The sequence below is a fragment of the Poecilia formosa genome, unplaced genomic scaffold (genome assembly GCF_000485575.1).
Source record: "Poecilia formosa unplaced genomic scaffold, Poecilia_formosa-5.1.2 Scaffold532, whole genome shotgun sequence".
NCBI classification, from domain to species: Eukaryota; Metazoa; Chordata; class Actinopteri; order Cyprinodontiformes; family Poeciliidae; genus Poecilia; species Poecilia formosa.
Genome location: NW_006800471.1, coordinates 110,675 through 132,693, shown reverse-complemented (window position 1 = coordinate 132,693; position 22,019 = coordinate 110,675). Strand labels below are relative to the sequence as shown.

The 22,019-nt window shown below is 39.3% G+C and overlaps 1 protein-coding gene and 1 long non-coding RNA gene across 5 annotated transcripts in view; one reads left to right on the top strand and one right to left on the bottom strand.

The window, feature by feature from the left end:
- The window catches only part of LOC107834148 (uncharacterized), a 19,770-nt gene extending 12,595 nt beyond the window's left edge, over positions 1–7,175 (top strand). Inside the window, exon 3 of the long non-coding RNA XR_001659936.1 lies at positions 7,165–7,175. This is a non-coding gene — a long non-coding RNA (uncharacterized LOC107834148). The remainder of the gene's footprint in view (positions 1–7,164) is intronic.
- LOC103129278 (U2 small nuclear ribonucleoprotein A') overlaps positions 1–22,019 on the bottom strand; it is a 56,782-nt gene that overhangs the window by 1,889 nt on the left and 32,874 nt on the right. For 2 of the 4 annotated variants that reach the window (XM_007540321.2, XM_007540320.2), the window contains 4 exons: positions 17,030–17,260; positions 16,011–16,193; positions 15,850–15,927; positions 2,522–2,681 (listed from right to left, as the gene is read on the bottom strand). In XM_007540321.2, the coding sequence (XP_007540383.2) occupies positions 2,522–2,681; positions 15,850–15,927; positions 16,011–16,193; positions 17,030–17,193 (585 nt within the window). In that variant the 5' untranslated portion in view covers positions 17,194–17,260. Of the gene's footprint in view, positions 1–2,521; positions 2,682–10,855; positions 10,952–11,022; positions 11,217–11,293; positions 12,340–15,849; positions 15,928–16,010; positions 16,194–17,029; positions 17,261–22,019 lie in introns of those variants that run through there. The other 2 variants (XR_001659934.1, XR_001659935.1) reach the window with 2 other exon arrangements.

Below are 22,019 nucleotides of genomic sequence, written 5' to 3'. Positions count from 1 at the left end.
ACAAGGGCATCTTACGACACTTTCCAGTGGCAAGTAGCTCTCAATAATAGGTTAATGTGTGATTCGGTTCAGTTCTAGTTCAGTGGGGAGATTTGGCTGTTGCGCTAGATCTGGAGCGCAGCAGCTGTGGTCATTTCTCTGCTGATTTGCAGTGACACTCAGCAACGGAGACAAGGTTCTGGTTCTGATGGATTAAATAAATCCATATATTTTATTTTGTCTTATAAATAACATCTCTAGGCCCAATCATAATGATAAATACTCAGATCATGAACTTTATTATTGTTTTAAATTCAAACGAAAAATAAAATTCACATCACACCAAGCTAATATTGTTGTAGTCCTGGTGTTTCATACAACTCAGATCTATGACAGATCTCAGATCTTCTCTGCTTTTTCTTTATTAATGTCAGTTCTTCAGAGGAACGAGCTGCTAGCAGCGTTGCTAATTCACGGTCATTCGGTTGTAAAACTTAACGATCTTGTTCCTGTCGCTCCCCGTGATTAAACTCACAATTACGATAATCTGTACTGAACAGCTCTCAGCTTTTACTAAATATTGTATTATAATCGAAAAGAGAGATGTGACTTCTATCATGAATATAGACTAGCAAAAAATCCTACAAATTACAGTGAAATACTGCTACTTCCAGTGGGCGCCGGAAGTAAGACCCATAATTGTTTCCCCAGTAAGCCCCTCAGGAATAAAGTGAATAGAGTTCATGATTTAATCATGAACTCTGACTGTTATGCGCAATAACCAATATTAGTATCATATAGTGGTATCAACCCCTACTGAATACACAAGTCTGATGATGTCTACTGTTTTCTGATTAAAAGTGAGTCCACATGTTGGTTTTTAACTTTCTATTAGAGTAAATAACTTTCTATTCTAGAAATGAAAAAACATTCATGTGGGATCATTTCTTTACTGCAAAAATTTTTAATAGGGTGTCCTAATTCATTCATGAAAATGTATAATCCCTGAGTGACCCAGTGCATGACATGACAAACTGGTCCAAGTTGGGGCGTGTGTAGAATCAATTAGCACCTAAACGTATGTATTCTTCAGATAACTCTGCAACATTGAGGCAGTGCAGTTTGTTAGAAACTATAATTTTCTGATGACCTGTTGAAGAGCCAAACATTTGATCTAGCAGGGTCTTCATGTGCTTGTTCCTCTGTGACAGTTCTCATGCTCAGCATCTGCTTAGAAACACTTGTGTTTGCGCAAAGACTGCATCAAAGCTGTGCAGACACAGTCTTAAGAAACAGAGGAAGGGGGAGAGAGAGGAGGGGTGACTCACAAAGAACATTCAGTACCAAAGCCTGTGGAGGAAGGAACTGAGCTGCAGATAACAAAGAGAAAGGGGAGAAGTTCCACAGAAGATTGTAGAAAACTGCTTTCTATCTGAATAAACCCTGTGGTGTGAAGCTGGCATGTGTCAACAGGCCAAACAACAGGATAGGAATAGCTAAATTTACTCAGAACATGCAGGCCTTTTGTTGCACTCGTGGCCCAGATTCTATGTTTACTGATGGTGCAGGTTGCACAATAACATGAAGCAGTCAATTTTTACCTCTAGGAAAAGAAATAATATATCAAAGACTGACTAAAGTATTTGTACCTCCAGCACTTTTAACATTTTGTCCCATTATAAACACCAACCTTAAAGCGGCAGTATGTAACTTTTTTTGAAGCCATATTACTTTCATATTTGTGTCCTGAAAGTAGAATATGAGAGAGGTAATCTGTGAAAAAATTCAAGTCTCTCTGTCTCTTCCCTGAGCCTCAAATAGCATTTAGAAAAATACTCCACTATCAAATCACAACAACCAAGGAGGAGTATCTTTTATTCCCTTAAAAATTGGTTTGTTTCTCTTCCATTAGCATAACAACAGCAACACACAGCTAGCTTGAGCAACACGTGCACATGTGCGCTGTGTGGCAGTGAGCTGCGCACACAGCGCACAGCTCACTGCACTGTGTGCAGACCAAAGACACTCCTCCTGGCTCTGATTGGTTGTTTTGTTTTGGGAGAGAGTATTTTTCTAAATGCTATTAGGGGCTAAGGAAAGAGGCAGGGAAACTCGATTTTTTCATAGATTATCTCTCTCATATTCTACTTTAAAAATAATGAGATTTTTAACAAATATGAAAATAATATGTCTTCAAGAAAATTACATTTTGCAGCTTTAACTACCCTGTTTCACTTCTTTGACAGCATGACAGGCATTGGTAAAAAATACAAGAGAAACCAAACAGCAGCAGCACCTACTGTATATATTTTTCTCCTGAAGTTAGCGTCTTTATGGCCTCCTCTTGACACTCATTAGTGAGACAGTTGGAAACAAATAAACAGAATATACAAGTGTTTGAAGATGATTGTTACCTTTAATATGATGGTGCAGGGTCATGGGATATGGTTATAAATGTTGGCAGAATCAGTACTAACAGAAATGAATTGATTATCATAACATTGTCAAAGGGTTGAAGTTATTGTCTGATGATGGTATTGACCTTCCTCTGCATGTGTGTGTGTTTCCTGGATGACTTGTCCTTCTTCTTGCTGCTGCTCTGCTGCAGCCTGTAGGTTTTCCTGGCTTGAACTCTCTCCTTCTCCAGAACCTCTGTATCGTCCAGAATTTCCAGGCCTGGGATCTGACTGATTATGTAAAGTCTGAGGGGGAAACACCACAGGTACAATCACAATCCAGTCAACATGGACAAGATGTTTAGCTGCCAATGCATCTTTTATGAGGTGGGAAGATGGGAAATGGTGTAAAATTACATTGGAAGACGATTCAGGACTTCAGGGTAGGTGTTACTGTAGCCCTGCTGAAATTTATAATAATGTGAGACTCGTGGGAGTCCAGCTACTGTGATTCTCCTTTGAAGAATAATCCACAGAAAATAAATGAGCTCTTTCTCAGTGTCGAACATTTAATTTTTTTCTTCACTACCCCATCAGCTGTTCTCGAACTCAGCTGACCGGTGTTCTGTCGTCATCGAACGTTNGTCCTCGGAATTGCTCCCGGATCCTAGCCTTTCCCTCCACGCAACCTCCATCCGAATGACAACCCGAGCTGACCTGCCTACCCTCTGGAGCACAATTTGATCGTACCTTTGAAATACATTAAACTTTCACTGAACAGTGTTCTCTGGTCTTGTGTGAACTTGCATGTGGGTCAAGAAACTGAAATCCAACATGACAGGTTGAGGGGTGAGAAGAGCAACATGAATGAGAAAACAGGAGTGAGGACCCCAGGAACTTAAAGAGGAAAAGAGGAAGCGAACAAATGGAAAATGAAAACTAAACTTGTTAAATATTTTAGTTCGATGTTTGTTAGTGTATTTAGGAACGCAGCAGGACTTCTCGAAGCTGTGTCCTGCATAAAACAGTAGCTGAAATACAGGTCAGCCTAAGCCTCCATGGGGCGCTAAGTGAATTTTGGTTTTGGGGCCCTCTAATTCTGTTAATAATGTGAACTGGTATTCTTTTAAAAAGTAGAGAGGCTTTGGGGATGTTGCGTTTGTCAGTTGGGGACAACATTGAATGTGAAGGAATGGGTGGGTAAATTTTTTTGTTGTTGTTTTGTGTGTGTTTTCTTTGTTCTCTTTATGTCATTTATTATTCACACAGATGATAGCTAACTACAAATTTACAGTGTACACCAATGACAAGACTAATCAATGTGATTTGGACCATTCTCTCTCATCATGTATGTAGATGTTGACTTCCACTGATGATACCTCTACCTCTGTAAGTAATGGTTGCCATGTTAATTTTGTTAACTGGTTTGAATCATCCAGTGAAATGGAATAAGGTACTTTCTCATCTCTTAAGGTACATATAGCATTTCTGCAAGAAACGCACCTTAAAGATATAGATCATTCAAGGCTTAAAAGAAGTTGGGTTGGGCAAATTTTTCCAGTTTTCTAGTTTTAATGATAAAGCACAAGCCACAGCAATTCTAGTCAATAAAAATACTTCACTTATAGTATCGGATATAATGACTGACTCAAATGACCATTACGTAATTGTGACTGGGTCACTCCTATAACTTTAGCAAACATATTCGCCCCTAACTTTGACGACTCTAACTTCTTCAACAACTTGATTCACTCCCTTCCTCGAATTGATACTCACCAATTGATACTTGGAGGAGACATGAATACTGTCATGGACTCAGTGTTGAGTCGTTCCTCAACCAAAAACTTTTCACTCCTGAAGTCTTCCTTAGTTTTACAATCATTTTTACAGAATTACAATGCTGTGGATGTGTGGCGATATTTATACCCATATACCTGACAATATTCCTTTTTTTCTGCAGTTCATCAAACTTATTCATATACAGATTACTTTTTTTATAGATAAAAAATTACTTCCTAATATTAAAACTTGTAGATATGATAGTACAGTTATATCTGATCATAGCCCGCTTATTTTGGAACTTTGTTTTCCAGACAAACGTTCTGTGTATTCTTGGCGACTCAGTCCTCTTCTTTTGTCAGATAAAGAATTTTGCAACACATTTCTGAACAAATTGATTTTCTCTTAGGAATGAACATTTTACCTGGTACAGCTTTTAGTATAGTTTGGGAAAGCTTTAAGTAATTTTTACGCAGTCACATTATATACTATTGCTCACATTCTAAGAAACAAAAGTTAAAACGTGTAACTGAACTGACAGATCTGATTTCACAACTAGACAAACAACACTTCATCTCCGGATTTGTATAAACAAAGACTGACTTCGCAAACTGAGTTCAATTTAATTTCCACTGAACTGTCTGAACGTATGATCCTTAAGTCTAGAAGAATGTGGTAAGAGCATGAGAAGAAAACATCTAAGATTTTGGCACATCAGCTCAATAGATCCAAAACTTCACATTTAATTCCTGAAATTAAAACCCAATCTGGACTACAGATCCACAAAAAATAAAAAAGAGTTTTAAAATATTTTACTCTACCCTTTATGAATCAGAATCTTTAAAAATGCCTGGACTGTTTGATACTTTTTTTTTTGAAAAGATGCCAATTCCAACTTTAGACTCTACATTCAGGGATCAACTGGAGGAACAGATTACTGTAGAAGAAATTAGATTGGCAATTAACTCAATGCTGAATGCAAAGTCTCCGGGACCAGGTGGCTATCCAGTTGAATTTTTCAAGACCTTTAAAGATAGTTTGTCTCCATTGTTACGAGATATGTTTATTGAATCATTTAACTCGCGATGTCTTCCCCCAACGCTTCCTCAAGCAACTATTTTTCTATTATTAAAGCCAAATAAGGCTCCACTTGAGTTTTCATCATATTGTCCAATTTTGCTGTTAAATGTGGACCTAAAAATATTGTCTAAAATCCTGGCTCTCAGGCTAGAACGATGTTTACCTCATATTATTTCTTCTGATCAAACAGGATTTGTAAAGGGAAGGCATGGCTTTTTAAACTTGCGTAGATTTTTTAACATATTACAGAGTCAACTACAACTCCTAAAGTTGTCTTACCACTTGACGCTGAAAAGGCTTTTGAACAGGTGTAGTGCATATTAAATAAATTTGGGTTTGGCCATAAATTCATTTCTTGGGTTCAGGTACTTTACTCCTTGCATATGGCATGTGTTCGAACAAATTCATTATATTCTTGTTACTTCCCACTCCACCGCAGGACAAGAGAGGGGTGTCCTTTGTCCTCTCTTTTATTTGTGTTAGCAATTGGCAATTAAGTTGTGAGCAGAAGATAGTGTTAAGGGTATCTACAGAGATAATCAGGAGCACAAAATATCTTTATATGCTGATGACCTCCTGCTGTATGTCTCGGATCCTTTGTGCTCTCTTCCCCATTCTCATACTATATTTGAACAATTCGGCATGTTTTGGGTTACAAATTAAATTTGCATAAAAGTGAATTATTTTATAAACTCTAAAGCAGGGGTCACCAACACGGTGCCCGCGGGCACCAGTCGCCCGCGGAGCAAGTTCTAAAAATTGCCAGTGTCATTAGGGAGCACTGCCAAAAACACACTTTATAAAAAAAAGAAAAGAATACCATGGATTTTTTATTATCTAACCCTCTTTACTATTAGCAAAATTGTGGAGAAAAAATAACCTCTTTTGTTTTCAAAACATCTTGTATGTAGCGAGTCTATGGCTGTGGGCACGTCAAAGCCTAAATGTAACTAGTCAGTTTACTTTTGTTTATTTGGTGGCTTGGCACTTTTACTGCTAAAAATGAATGAGCAAAGTTTGATCCCACTTGTAGTTCTAACAGCGGTTGTTTGGATCCTGGCTGAGCTTTTTACCGTGTGCGGTTCTGGCGGGTCACTGGATGGCTGACATCTGTCGCTCCTACTGAGCGTCTCAGACTGCGGGTTAAAGCCGTACAGCTGCAGCTGCTGCTGCAATAATCCATACCGTCAGTCACTTGTGGGCAATTTAGAATCACACAGAAAAGCTCCAAAAGGGAATCAAACTTAAAACTTTTAACTAAGAACTTTTATCACATAATAGCAATTAACCATATCTGCCATGGTAAATCATTACTGATAACTATAATGAGTAGTCCATAACATTAATATGATCAGACCACATGTAATCATACATATGTGTTATTGTTATAAAGAGTGAGCCAACAAAATGTATGTCTGTACCAAACAAGTAGCCCTTCGTGTTATTCTGTACCCTTGAAGTAGCTCCCAGTCTCAAAAAGGTTGGTGACCCCTGCTCTAAAGCCAGGAAGATTTTATTTACAAACTTTTCTTTCAAAGTTAAATTAGATTATGTGACTTCCCTGCGTGTCAAGGTTACTCACAAATATAAAGATCTCTTCAAAAAGAACTTTGTACCACTTATTGAAAATACTAAATTAGACCTTCAAAGGTGGAATAATTTGCCTATCGTTAATAGGTCATTTCAATTCTATAAAAATGAACATATTGCCCAAGTTCCTTTATTTATTTCAGTGCATTCCATGTTATATCCCAAAGAAATATTATGTGACACTAGGTAAACATGTTTCTGCATTTATTTGGAATAGTAAATCCCCCAGAAAACGTAAAGATTTTATGCAGAGACCTCAGCCTGTGGACAGATTGGCTTTGCCATATTTCTAGTCTTATTACTGGGCAACAAATATACGAAACATGCTACATTGGATTAGTGACTTTTCTACAGAAACCCCGTCTTGGCTTCAGATTGAGTCATCTAATTGTGGCAAGACTTGCCTACCTGCTTTAATGACCTCCGCTCTCCCTTTAGAAGTATGTACCTATAAATGCAACCCTCTGCCATATAACTCCATGACAATCTGGGTGCAGTGTAGGAAAAAATTCGGGCTACATTAAAACTCCTATCTGCTCAAATCATATATTCCCACCTTCTATGTCTGATTCTGCTTTTAAAATTTGGAAAAGAAATGGATTAAGTAAAGTTAAACACCTTTCCATTGATGAGACATTTGCATCGTTTACACAACTAATGGAACAGTTTAATATCCTGCGTACGTACACATTTTTTCTGCTATTTGCAACTGCGGCATTTTGTGAAGAATAGATATCCCTTATTTCCTGAATTACCTGAGGAAACAGCTCTGGATAAAATCACAGGTATAAACATTCATAAGAGGGGGGTAATTAAAGAGATCTACACTATACTGTTAGATCTACAATCTCCTTTTCTTTCCTTTATTAAGTCACATTGGGAGAAAGATCTTGCAGTTACATTAACAGATGAGCTCTGGCAATCTATTCTTCACAGGGTTCACTCCTCTTCTATTTGCGCTAGACATAGGCTCCTTCAATTCAAGGTTCTGCACCGATTACATATCTCTAAAGAAAAGCTAGCTAAGTTTTATCCAGGGACTGATCCTTTGTGTAACCGATACANACTTCAAAAACCATTCTGAACAGGGCATCAGAGTAACCAAAAGTCATAACTTAACAGTGAAGGAGGGGAAAAAAATAAAGTAAAATAACTCTTCAGAAGTCAGGGCTATACCTGTCTGGAGGACGAATGGGACGTCTGTACCTAGTTTGTTGCTTCACTGGGGTAGGAACTGCACTGTCTGGTGGGCCTGCTACTACAGTTGGAATATTGCCCTCACTTTGGCCTCTAGATTGAGTAACATGTGCCATGTCAGGTGTTGCCATACTACTATACTCAAATGTCCAAGGCCTAGAGCCTGAGAGGGCGGTTAGAGTGGGGGGCCCAGACATGGTGGAGCATCTGTCACAGATGACCTGGGTACAGGGGACCTATACGGCTTCAGACGGTTGTAGTGAACAACTTTGGGTTTAGCTCTGGGGTCAAGTTGATCTAACACCTCATAGTCAACACCCATGTCGGCCTCAAAATCCAGCCGTTTTAAAACTTTGAAAGGACCAGTCCATCTAGGAGCCAACTTATGTCTAGATAACGAGGGGATGTCAACCCACACTAGATCCCCAGGATCATAAGCTTCATGTCTCACCTGCCTGTCATAATAGTTGTATGGCTGTAGCAGCCATATTAGCAGCTGCAGTGTCAAAAGCAGAACACAGTTTGTTTAGGAGACTAGTAGCATACTCATTAGATGCACATGTAGGTGTTTGCTCATTGTTAGTGGGAGCACTAAGGAAAAGATCAGCGGGTAAACGAGCCTCCCTACCATGAACCAAAAAGAATGGGGTGAAATTTGTAGTGGAGTGTACACAAGTGTTGTATGCAAACTCAACCTGTTTCATGTGTTCATCCCACTCACCCCCTTTTGAGTAAAGGTACTTGGCTAACTGGTCTTTTATTGATCTGTTAGCCCGTTCCACCATTCCATTTGACATTGAATGATATGGAGATGTCCTTGTTTTGTGTACACCCATACTCAAACACAGACATTTAATAAGGTCTGAGTCAAACTGGCGTCCTTGGTCAGTGTGTAGGCTGTGGGAAACACCATGGCGACAAATGTAGTCCTCAAACAAACACTTGGCTACAGTAACGGCTTTCTGATCAGGAAGTGCATACAGGTTAATGTACTTCGTGAAATAGTCCATTACAACAAGCATGTATCTGTTTCCATAAGTAGTGAGGGGCAATTCAGTGAAATCCATCGCTATTTTTTCAAATGGTTTTGAGACAACAACATGTTTCAAAGGGGCCTGCTGATGGGGCGTTGGCGGCCGCCGTGCTTCACACACCACACATTCTAAACACCACTCAGTTATATCCCGAGACATGTAAGGCCAGTAGCACCTAGCTTGAGCACACTGTAAAGTCTTTGCTGCATCAAAATGTCCAGCAAGAGAATGACCATGTAGTGCCCTGAACACTTCTTTTTTGCAGACCACTTGGAACAACAATCTGCACAACAGGATCGCCAGGGTGATGCCGAACCTGCCGACAGAGAAGAGAGTCACTAACAATTAGTTTTGGAAACTCCCTCCAAAAGTGTCTATGCTCTGCAGAGCACTTCTTTATCTTTGCAAAGGGAGGCCTATTATTTGTAAGGACCCATTCCAGAGCAGTTTTTAACACAGGATCGTTGTTCTGGGCCTGTCTAAGATAGTCAGTGTCTCTGTTCAGGAAAGAGAGGTCAATAGGGTGATCTTGAGCCACCTGGTGGACCGATGCAGTAAAATCCACAGAATTTGCAATCACTGTTGGAACAAGAGGAGAGTTTGAGGGATTTGAAACAGCAGAGCAGTCAACTGCAGGGGATGGTCGGCGTGACATTGAATCAGCATTTGCATGTTTGTGTCCTTGTCTGTGTTCAACAACCCAGTCATATGGATCTATTTCAAGGGCCCACCTGGCTCTACGTCCAGTTGGGTCACAGTCCAAAGCCATTTTCCTTAGACTAAGAAGAGGTTTCTCAGGGCTGTGCAGAGACCATTTAAAGGGCAGGTGCTCAAAAAAAAAGGGCACATCTTACCACATTCTAGGACAGAATATTAACAAAGCCACACAGCTTTCAGAGTTTAATAAACAATGATAAATTACAAAATTGTGAAATATACAATCAAAGCTAAGGTAAATCTCTATACAGAGCATACAACTATGCATATGTAAGATATTTTATTAGTAATTTCTTTCTGCAGGTCTATTTTGTTATAGGAAAGTATTGCAATATTCAAACCCGCAATTCAGCAAGATATGTAAATCAGAGCTGGAGGTTTAGTTCTGATTTACATATTTTGTCTTTACAGAATTACACTATTAAAATTATAAACAAGGGCACAAAGCAACCTTTTGGTGTACTGTAATCTATAAAAAAAGAGCTGCCTGTTTGCTGCAGTGGAGATGAAGATGGTCCATTCAGGAAAGCAGAGCTGCATCAAACTTTAAGGTGGAACNTGGTGTAAAGAATGTATTGTGAAAATTGATAAAGTAAAAAATAAATAAATAATGTGAACTGGCTGCAATCAACAGCCAATTGATTGTTTCTGGACTTATCATCAAAAATAATTTTTCAGAGAACAAAAAAGCAATGCGAATAGAAATTGTTTTTTACAGGCATCTATGAAAAATGCAATGGACATTCAACTTAAAATGGGTAGACCTAACAGCAGCCAATCAGAGTAGAAAAAATATTCTTGTCTTGTGCCATTCAATCATAACTCTTCTTCTCTCCAATGTTTCTGTGCGTTTCTGGTGGTGCAACTCTGTGTTGCCTTCAGGAGAATGGGACATCAGAGTATCATTCATAAAATTTCACCCACATGGCATTTATTGTGTAAACCAGAGCTTTCAGTGGAAAAACAAAAGTTCCAGATCATGGATTATATCTTTATATAGACCTGTCTATTGATTTAAAGATTAATTGTCATAATGTGAGGTACCAGGACTCTAAAGCAAGCAACAACTATGGACACCAAATGCAGTTTAACAAATTTATTGATCAATAAGGTGTAATGGAGGGAGGATGGAGAGGTGTTGATCAGTGGCAGCAGGGAGGAACCGGGCCAGAGGAGGAACTGAGAAATGGGTGAGCGGTTAGACAGAGGAATAATGACGGGAATGATGGTGTAACCTGGTGTTGGCTTACGGTTTGAGGGTTCAGATGAGCAGAGAAACAGCATTTGGGGCAGTGAGGAGTTTCTAGGTGGAGGAGTTCCAGTAGGCAACTGAGGGTGGACAGGCAGCAGCAGGGTGGAGGAATCCTGGGGCTAGGCCTAGCAAAACAGCGAGGATCAGGTAGTCCAGGTGGATCTGAATCTCGGAGAGCGGTCAGAGCTGGTTCTAGGAGGAAGGAAGAGATGGGAGAGACGTCAGGAACTAGTTAAACACTTTAGACACAGCACAGAGCTAGAGTGTACCACTGTAGAAGCAGAACCATCTGCCATCTTCTTCTGGGAAGCCGCTCCTATTTAAGGCCCTTGCTGATTGGAGATGATGAGCACTAGCTGGATCCCATCAGCTTGCCACCCTGAAAATGCAGAGAAAACACTCCCCTGCAGAACCCAACATTAATAGTTCATTGCTCTGTTCTATGTCACGATTCTCCTGTTTCAGAGTTTTGTGCAACGTACACGTCTTTTTGTTTTTTGTTTTTTTTTTGTCAACCCCATAAGGCGCGGAGCGGTCGGGAAGCGCTTATCGATGGAGAAAAACAGACTGACGTAAACCTTTTAGCTCCGGTATTCTGATGATTAAAATTCAAAAGTGCTGTGGTGCTACCGTTTCATACCAGATCACTTACACAACTAATGTTAACTCTATAAAATGAACGCTTTTCTTTATTTAAATGGGTTCATTTTTCTGAGGGATCCACAGTGAGGGTATCGTGACATGTTGATAAGAGTGATGATTTTCTGTTTTCCTTCCATGGAAGCAGGCAGCAGCCAGACAAACATTAAAACACCTTTTAATACAAGTTGCTGCTTTGACATGATCACAGCACTGCCAAAACATATGTACAAAAATCCTCAATAAAACATAAAATATTTGAAAATCAGACACCAGATAACAACAACGTCATCAGCCAGTGTAACGCTGAACTGATGCGGTGAAGCTACTTATAGCAGGAGAACGGAACTGCGCCAAGAAGCTACAAACACTGAATCATGATCATGATTCTGTCTAAGGCCCCATATTACCTTAGGCCTACTCTGCATGTAGAGCGAGTCGTTCCACTTCGCATCTCTGTGCTGGAATCTACCTGGAATCCCCGGTAGCTCCGATGCCAGTCCGCCAATGATTTTGAGACATCTGTATTATTTAATTGTGGCATGTTTAGCTTTTGCAGTGGTCCCAATTGTTGATACAGTATTTTCGTTAAGGTTTATGTGCAGTGGTGGAGAAAGTACTCAAAAATGTCCTTAAGTAAAAGTACAAATACACAGACAAAAATGTACTCTAGTAAAAGTACCACATTAACATTTTTTACTTGAGTAAAAGTAAAAAAAAAACAATGGCTTTCTAAAATACTTAAGCATTAAAAGTAAAAGTACTTGCTGAATGCACTACCTAATTGCTAATACAATATCATTAAGAGTACCTATTGTATTTATTTTTAATACATCAGAAATGTGCCATTTTAGTGAACAGTGCCATAGATAAAGTATGTTTTTATTGTGTTTTCTCTCTGTAACATAGTTTAGACTTAGATATGTGATTCTGTGCATCATAATTTCAGGGATGGAAACATCTCGTCTTCTGTCCTAACATAGCATGAACTTTTTTTTTTGCCACTAGTGACATTTATTTTGAAAGAAATCCAACAGAAAGGGGATGGGAAGAAGGTGGGTGGGGGAGGACAAGCAACCAAGGAGCCACGTAACAGTGTTGTAGTCAAGACCACCTAACACCAAGTCAAGACCAGCGCCTTGCACTACATGACACAATAAAATTAAGTGTACCTATCAAAATTGGTTCTCAAACTGATCTGAAAGATAAAACACCTATTAAATACTTAGAGCTGAAATAAATTTAACCAGTATCAATTCAAACTCTTCTAAATTCTGCTTTGTTTCCATCTCTGTGCCACAATCCGCAGAGGTCTCCAGGCATCCTTAAAAAGATAACGCCCTGGGCGGTTGCCCATATTGCCCATGTCTGAAACCACAACTGTCTGCACTATTAAAGATAGCAATTAAGGCAAGGATTAACAGTAAACAACGCTCAACTATGAACACTGTCCAAGGCGCAACAAGCAAGAAGTAACCAAGCAGAAGGAGCACCATAACTGTTCTCACCCTCCCTCCCGCTTCAATATCTGCCACCATGACAGGAGACGGAAACAATCAAAGAGCAATGAGCATGCTCCGCGTTCTTACATTCTTGTTTTATTTATTCGCCAATTAAATACATCTATATATTTTTTTAATGAAATAAAATAATAATAGCTACTGCAGTGTATGCAGAGCATTACGAGAACTTAGTAAAGATCCGTCAAGAAGAATCGGATCGTTCATGAATGTCTTATATTGTCTATATTGCAGACTTTGGTCACAGCGTTGTCTCATATGTGCGACGCATCAGTCAACATCTCCACACAGTAATTCAGCGCATGAGTGACGAAGCAAGCTCTGCTGATTTTACATCGCTATATCTTATGATTTATGTAGCGGAATTCTATTACTGGCAATCTTCTCCCGTTCAGAGGAAACCACTGCGCATGTCATGGAGCTCCGCATGCTAGTGAAAGGGGGAGGTAATGGGTGACAAAAGACACACGTAATTAGTAAGTCATGTTATTGCTTGGATTTTACAGCGCCATATTAAGTCCCTGAACTTCACATTTTAACGACTTGGATGTAACGAGTAATGCAACAGTTTTGGAGAAATGTAGTAAAGTAGAAAATACTTTACTATTGTTGTAGTGATTTGGGTTTTTCTGTGTTTGTTTAGGTTTCTGTGTTCTGTAGAGTCTCTGTGTTGTCCTATCTCCCCTTTGATTATTCCCAGCTGTCCCTTGTTTCTCCTGATTATCTCCCTGTGTATTTAAACAAGTGTTCCTTGTTTTTTGTCGGGTCCATTTCATGACAACTGTAAAATGTAGTGAAGTAAAAGTTGAAAGTACCCATTATGAAATCTACTTAAGTAAAGTACAGATACATGAAAATTGTACTTAAGTACAGTAATGAAGTATTTGTACTTTGTTACTTCCCACCACTGTTTATGTGATACTTTGTGCACTCCAAATGCTATAGGCTGAATCTTCCTTTAGCAATTGATGTCAGCAGCGGTGCGAACTGCCTGATAGCAATGCAAAAGCAGAGAGCGAACAGTGAGCAGGCAGTACTGAGGCTTTGAGCTGTGTCGCGGTGACAGTCGTTTCTTTATATTGGAATGTCTGACATAAAGACAGACATTCTTTCAGGCTGCATTTAGTCCAGCACTGGGACAGCCTGATAAAATTAAAGTAATAAGTTTTCTCTGCAGCCGAAACATTTCTGTGTTTGGGGGCACGGGTTTTACCCACTATTGCGAGGACAATTACAAAAAATAAATACAGTTTTTCAAACTTAAACATCAGACCTATGTTTTTATTCACAAACAAGTGTATTTTGAAAAAAAGATATTCTTGCTCATAATTTGATAATTAGAGGGCGCAGATTCACCCTCTCCTCCTCACCATACGCCCAGTGTCTTAACAACATTGAGGCAGAGAAACTGAGAATCCTCAGTCATTATTAGATTGAGCCAGACTAATTTATTTTGCTAAATTATTATATTAAATATTATTATTGAGGGGCACAAGCAGGCCTCCTGACACAGATTTAAAAAAATAAAAATTGAGGGAAAGTTAAAAAAAAAAAAAATCTCAAAAAGGGCACGTAGCTGTGCATCAAGGATAAAAGGGGCGGGGGCTCAAGACCCTGCCACCCCCCCTGCATGTGCCTGCTACAAAACGTCTGGAAGTGACACAAACAGACACAGAAAATATTCTGAGATTGACTCTCATCTTTTTTGTGACTCATTGGAATTAACAGTTGTATTGTTATTGGGCTGCAACATGGGGTTGTTAATTTGCATATATGCAAATTTTTGAACTGGTAAGCAGCTCTGATTTTTATTTGGGGGTTTCCATTTAATATCATCAGCTGGTGTAGGTAGGCAGTAATATAAAATTTCTGAACTCAGGGGGTTATCCTCGTGGGAGAAGGTAAAGGAGTCACCTCTTTTGGTTTTTAATGTTTTTGGGTTTATGTTGTCCAGCAACAATGACTAATAAATTGTTTCTCATTTATTTGAGGAAAAAAAATTACGCTTAGTAGTTTTACTTCATGTACTTTTTACTTACTTAAAATTATTAAGTATCACTGAAAAACGAACAGTTGAACACCAGCTGCGCTTTTGTTACAAATGTGTGCAAAACTTTAATATTCTGCTGACGTTGAAAAACCACAATTGTGCAATTACAGTGTTAATATAAGAAACAGCATTAGAATCACACATGAATAAGTTTGTTTTAGTGATAAATCTTTAAAAAACATGCTACTCCCTCATCCTCCAACTACTTCCTATTGTCTTCTTCATGGTTTTTCCCAGTGGCATCCAGTTGTTGATCAAGTGACTCGTGATATGAAAAAATGTCTCCATTGCAGTTTTGCAAAATAAACCAATTTTGATACAGCCAAAAATCACCTCATCTTAGTACCAATACCTTTTGGTGCTACAAAAGTAAAGAAAACTCTAATTAGTTTTTTTTTTTTTTAATTGACGTGTCTCATTAAGTTAATTTTCGAAATGTCAAGTTGCACAATTATCTTGTCATGTAGCCAGTGAGGGAAAAGGTTGTTTTTCTATGGTGTAGTTAAACATTTGGTGTAACTTCTAGATCTTCTCTTGCAGATTGTTTATTGAACATGATTTTTAAAGCATGTTATTTATCAAAAGCCCACAATCTGAACGAAAAAGGAAAACCCACCGGTAGTCTATATATTGGGTCAGACTTCCTCCATTGAAGTAGCTAGGTGCGGCCTCATTGTTCATCATACTGAGGATCCTAGAGTTGAAAGGGAACACAATCATCAGAGAACAGAAGATGCTCCACCTCAGCTGCCTGCAGACCCTAAAAAAATGGCTAACTTGATGTTGGGGAACTTTCGCCGAATCTCCTCCACAAACACGGGTAAGTTATTGAGCTTGTTCTTGTTGATGCACATGGCGGTGATGCTTGGCATGTAGGGGAACTTGACATGAGATGTGTAGTTGTTGGAGTCTAGAATTAGAGTGTTGAGCTTCTCCAGCCGCCCCAACAGAGCCGGGTTCCAGTAAAGATTGAGTCAAGGAGAAAACACTGAAAAGAAGTTCATTACATAGCTCACTAAGCGATGAACTGCTGGAAAACATAAAATCATCAATCATAGTGGTAAATCACAGATATAGACTCTGTCTATATGTGAACTATCATCCATAGTTCACATGCAGACCATTAATGGCTATTTAATTGATTTGATCTGCAACAAAAGGAAACAAAAGGAATCCATCCATCCATCTTTATATCCTTATATCTGTCCATCCAAGGAGGTCAAGGAACTGCTGAGGGAGAGAAACAGCGCAGACACAGAGAAATAGCAGATCCCCTTTTCAGACACAGGGATCTGACACAGGTCCGGTCACAGGGACCTGTACAGGCAAACTACAAGCAGAGGTCTGAAGATGAATTCAGCAGCAACAACACCTGTCCTCAGCACTGAGAACCAGCTCTCCACGAGGCTGTGTGCTAAGCCCCCTACTCTACACCTTCTACTCCCATGACTATAGCCCTATCCACCCAAACAATACTATCATAAAATTTGCTGATGATACCATGGTGGTGGGGTTGATCCCTGGAGGAGATGAAACCGCATACAGAGTGGAGGTGGAATGACTCTGTGTCTGGTGCACCAACAACAATTTCTGTTTGAACACCTTCAAGTCGAAGGAACTGATTGTCGACTTTAGGAGGTATTCAGCCTGTCAATATAAATGGGGAGAGGGTGGAGACGGTGCAAATTTTCAGTTTCCTGGGCAGCCACATGCATTCCAGACTTGACCTGGAATGCTAACTCCACTTCCATCCTGAAGAAGTCCCAGCAGAGAACTGCTCATCAGAAAAAGGATACTCATCCAAGATATTGTAACTCAGGTCCAGCACCTCGAGCGTGTCTGTCTGCATAAGTATGCTGTCATATGGGATTTCTGTCAGGCCCTGATAGGCAAAAGAAAGCCAGTGGAAACCCAAGGTTTGGTTGACCTGCTTGTGCTCAGCTGTAGTCTGTAGCTCCATGACATAAGAACCCCACTGTGTAACTTCTGCTGCTTCTTCCCTCTGGAAAGATCACTCCATGACCAACCTCAACAAGAAACAGAACATGAAATGGTTAACATTCATCACTGAGCACGGGAATTACATGCAAACCTACACTGTATTTTATTGATATGTGTTTTGGTATTTTATCAAATCTGTTACTGTAACCCTTTAAGGCCAATAGATATCCTTTCCCATGGTAAAATGGATAATAGACAACCTCTTCCCACATATCCGGTATTAGCACATTCTAAATTAGTATGGAAGGAGATGCATAAAATATGTGGGATGTCACATTTAAAACAGTTGTATTCCTCATGTGGTTTAATCCATACTGGGAACAATGGCTTATAAAGGGAATACGTACCATGGATGTTTTGTATACATTTGGGGTTTTTATGTCTTTTTCAGATGTCATGGTCAAACATAATATATATAAAAAAGACAGTTTCTGGAAATGCCTACAAATTAGAGATTGTATTATGAAAGACAATTTCATACACAAGCATAATCCAATAATGGAGATTATGTGCTCAAGTAGAATCAAATATAAGGCATCCACATTTTATAAATTATTTAATGGTATGCAAAAGGATGTATATAAAAGTCTGGGATTATCTGGCAGAGGGACCTTGGCTGCATTTTTATTGATGACCATGGGCGGAAATCCCGGGTGGGTCAGTAGGGTCCGGACCCCACAATCTTGGACTAGTTTGTGGGAGTTGTCCCTCCCCCAGAAAATCATAAATGAAACCTTTGTATTTAAACAATATCAACATGAAAAGGTGAAAGGAACAAATAATGAAATAAATCTGCCATTCATCAAAGAAAAAAATAAGAATGAATTTGTAGGTCCACCCCTGCCATTATTAGAACAATGGTTCAGTCCAAAGTTTACAGGAGCAACAGCGGTGCTGTAAATGTCAGAGCCACTAAAGTGAGGAGCTAGCTTTGGCTCTGCAGCACAAACAAAACACTCTCCAGTAAGTAAATACTTAAAGCAAAAGACATGTAACACCATTGATTTACTTTCACTGTTCAATAGGAAGAAACACATTAACAGTAAAAAATCAGACTCCATTTCATTATTTTATTACTTCGACTGAATCATGATAAATCAAAACCAGCAAAATTGGCTACATTGCTTTGATAGACAAACTTTTTTTGTTGAAGGTAGCAAATATCTCAATTATATAAGACCTAAAAAGAGTTTGAAAAGGGAGGGACTAAGTACTACAACTAGCCGACAGCTCATTGTGTGGAAGCAGAGACTAGAGAGAGATAGAGAAAAACAGAAATGTATGCTTTTATTTCTTACCATCTTCAACATAGTGCCTCTAAAATGACACACACACAAAAATTATCTGGATATTTTTCTATAAAACTCTGGTGCTTTGAGCATTAAGATATGATACTTCCCAGACCTTCATTATTTCTATCAACTTATAGATTCTCAGCCATCCAAGGCATTGCAAAACCAAAAAGATTTAAACATAAAGCAACTTATAATTTAAATAACACATAACTTGTACTGAGAGCCACTACAATAAATCAATATTTATGGGGAATTTTATCAAGTGGAGTTACTCATTAAAACTTGCTTTTATTAGCCTTACATTTTTGTAAAGGTGTACCATGCCACTCATATCTAAACATTTAAATTTTAGTTTGACTTTTATGGGTCTCAATAGTTTGCTTACTGAGAAAAAACACGTCTGTGCATTACCACTTACTGGTCATATTTGGTCTTGCAGCTTGAACAACTTGAACAACTGAAAAACTTTTTAAGCCACATTTTACATTACATTTCACTGTAACTTTGCCGACCACTCCAAAATTGCTCTTAAAAATGTCCCTGTTTAATGTCCCTCCCAATAATGAAATGGGATTTCCTTCCTTGGTGATGATTAATGTTTGAGAATACTGTCAAACAATGGGACATAATATAGAGCAAAATTTACACACCATAAGATGGTACATAGATTTTATTTCACCCCCATCCAGGCTTCATAGAATGGAAGCCAACAACCTACTCTGGAAATGCAAAACGGAATCGGGAACCTTTATACATAGGATCTGGGAAAGTAAATGCATATCTCCATTCTGGAAAATATTATTACAACACATTGGAAAGTGGGTAGGTGTGGAGATACCCATGTCACCAAGACTATGCTTTTTGGGGACCAAACAGTGATGCCTGATATATCAAAACACCAAAGGATCGTGATGCAGGTGGGGACAGTCATGGCTGCCAGAATAATCCTCAGACTAAGGAAATCTTCCAACTGTTCCGAATGTTAAAAGTTGGTTGGAATTAATGTTGGAAATAGTGTCATATGAACAAATGCTGGCCAGTATATAATGAAATGGAAGACTTGAAAAATCCTGGAACTGTTTCCTCTCCTGCAATACTGAGAAAAATAAACTCCCTTAATGAACTGCTGAAAAATACTGATGAGTGACTACTTCTGTTTACTGTGGTTGTTTCTACCACCATCAAGAATATTTAATCTGTGAAACTTTTATTGATTTGATATGAGCTGACCTGGTTGTTTTGTTTTACTTTGTTTTATTTATGGTTTGTTTTGTTTTGAGAGGGTGTGGGGAGGGTTAGAAGAGGTTATGTACATATGTGTTCTGAAACAGTAAAAACATTAATACAAAAAAATCTGTTACTGTAGATAATTATTGCCTGAAGACTGCAGAAAGTGCTTTGGTAGAGTAATACAGAAACGGAAAGGGATCTTGCAGATCACAGTCGATGGGTATATCGGACGCTTAAATAAAAGCAGAAGCTGAGGCGCTGGAAGAAATAAGTGGAGCCTACATTCTAGATTAGATTAGATCAACGTTATTGTCCTCTAGCGACAATTTGCTTTGCAGACAGAACAATATTGCAGATAAATACATAAATTACAATAATAGTACACCAGAACATCCATATAGCACACAGTTCAATCATACCACCACAGTTTGTTTCAGGCACATGCAGAGGGGGGCCAATGGGGACTGATCCACTGCCCCTTTTATCCTTGATGCCCCTAGTGCCCTTTTTTTTTTCAATTTTTGATCTGGTATTTTTATTTTTATCTTTTTATTATCTTTTATGTTCTTTGATAATCATTATTCTTTTTATTATCTTTTCTTTCATTCTTTGATAAAACTGCTCTTTATAAAACTTATTCTGCTCAATGTATTATGCAAATTGAACATGCTGCATGCTCATGCAGATCACGTGAACAGGGCGTGCTTAGCTCTGGTTGACTTGGGTTGGGCTCTGATTGGTCTGCTGGTTCACGCTCTCAGCCCATGATTGGCTCATGGTCNTGTGTAACTTAGCAGGAAGCCCAAACCGGCAGAAGAAGTTTCTCCACAGCACCCTGGCCACAGTGTTGGCCTTTTGATCTTTAGTGGGATATGCCTGTGTGTAGCGTGAGAAATGATCCGTGACTACAAGGACATTCTCCATTCCACCCTTTGACTTCTCCAAAGTTAAAAAGTCTACGCACACTAGTTCCATGGGGGCATTACTGTGAACACTGACCAATGGTCTTGGAGTCCACAGTGAATAAAAACAAAACACACACGTACACACGTTAACTCAGATTGTCATACACTCAGCAAACTGCAAGAACAAAGCCGTTGAGTAACGGGGCTGCTGGCGTTGTTGCCTAGGTGATCCTGAAGCACCACGATCCGGGTCACGGCACCAAAGATGTAACCCTGTCCGTGCGAAATGAGTCCTCGCTGTTCCCTGGACTCTGCGTTGTGTGTTCTTAAGGGTTTTTGTCGGAAGGAAACGAGACAGGAATCTGACACACACGGCGGTTGAAATCGTGGTTGGGACCATTTATTCGGACCACCCGACAAGCGCAACGGCTTCGCCTTTAGAATTCAGAGCAAATACTCCATGTCAACATGTTTCATAAACGCAGTTTTTTTTTTTATTATTATTATTTACAGATACAGCATATAGACAAAAAAGAAGAAAAAGACAAAATGATACAAAACTAACTACTTGAACATTAGAAGTAACATTTGGCTACATTGAAGAGCTACCGGTCAGTATTGCCTACCTTTAGAATTCAGAGCAAATACTGACCGGTGTAATGCCAGCACACAGTAACGAACGCCAAGTACAGCGTTCTTCAAAGGACACACTTTACAAAGTTCCACAACCCAAAGAGCAGATCCAACACCTTGGTAACATGTGCCGACACATTCAAGCACTGTCCTACATCCACCCCTTGTTTAATTGATGGCATCCCAGTCATCAGACTAAATACAAAACAACAATGAATGAATGAATGAATGAATGAATAAATAAATAAAATGTGTGGTATGTCAATTGCTGCCATGTACTCCATTAAGTGGAATTTTCTAAGTGTTTATTTCTTTTTCTGGCTTTAGCTTTCTCCCACAGCTTCCGTCCTCTTTTTATCTTCTGTTGAGTGTCTTCACTTTCCACTACTTGTGACTCACAAGAAAATCTGTTTGGGGGGTGCCTGCATGTTCCTTCTCTGAGCACTGTGTCCCGAGACTGAAATGATGCCCCCATCTGTCACATTTTCTGTCCATCCTTTAGATTTTCTGTCTGGCATGTTCACTCCCTCCATTTCAGGCTGCTCAACTCGTTTATTTGTTGTCTCGCCTGCAACTTCCTCCACATTTTCCTCCAACTTTTCGGGCTCTGAGTCCTCCATCCCCTGCACGATCACTCCAGAGGCTTGTCCTGTCATATCCCCTGTGTTCTCCGTTATCTCTTCTGCTGTCCCTGCCTCTTCCTGGTCTACTGGGAGGAACAT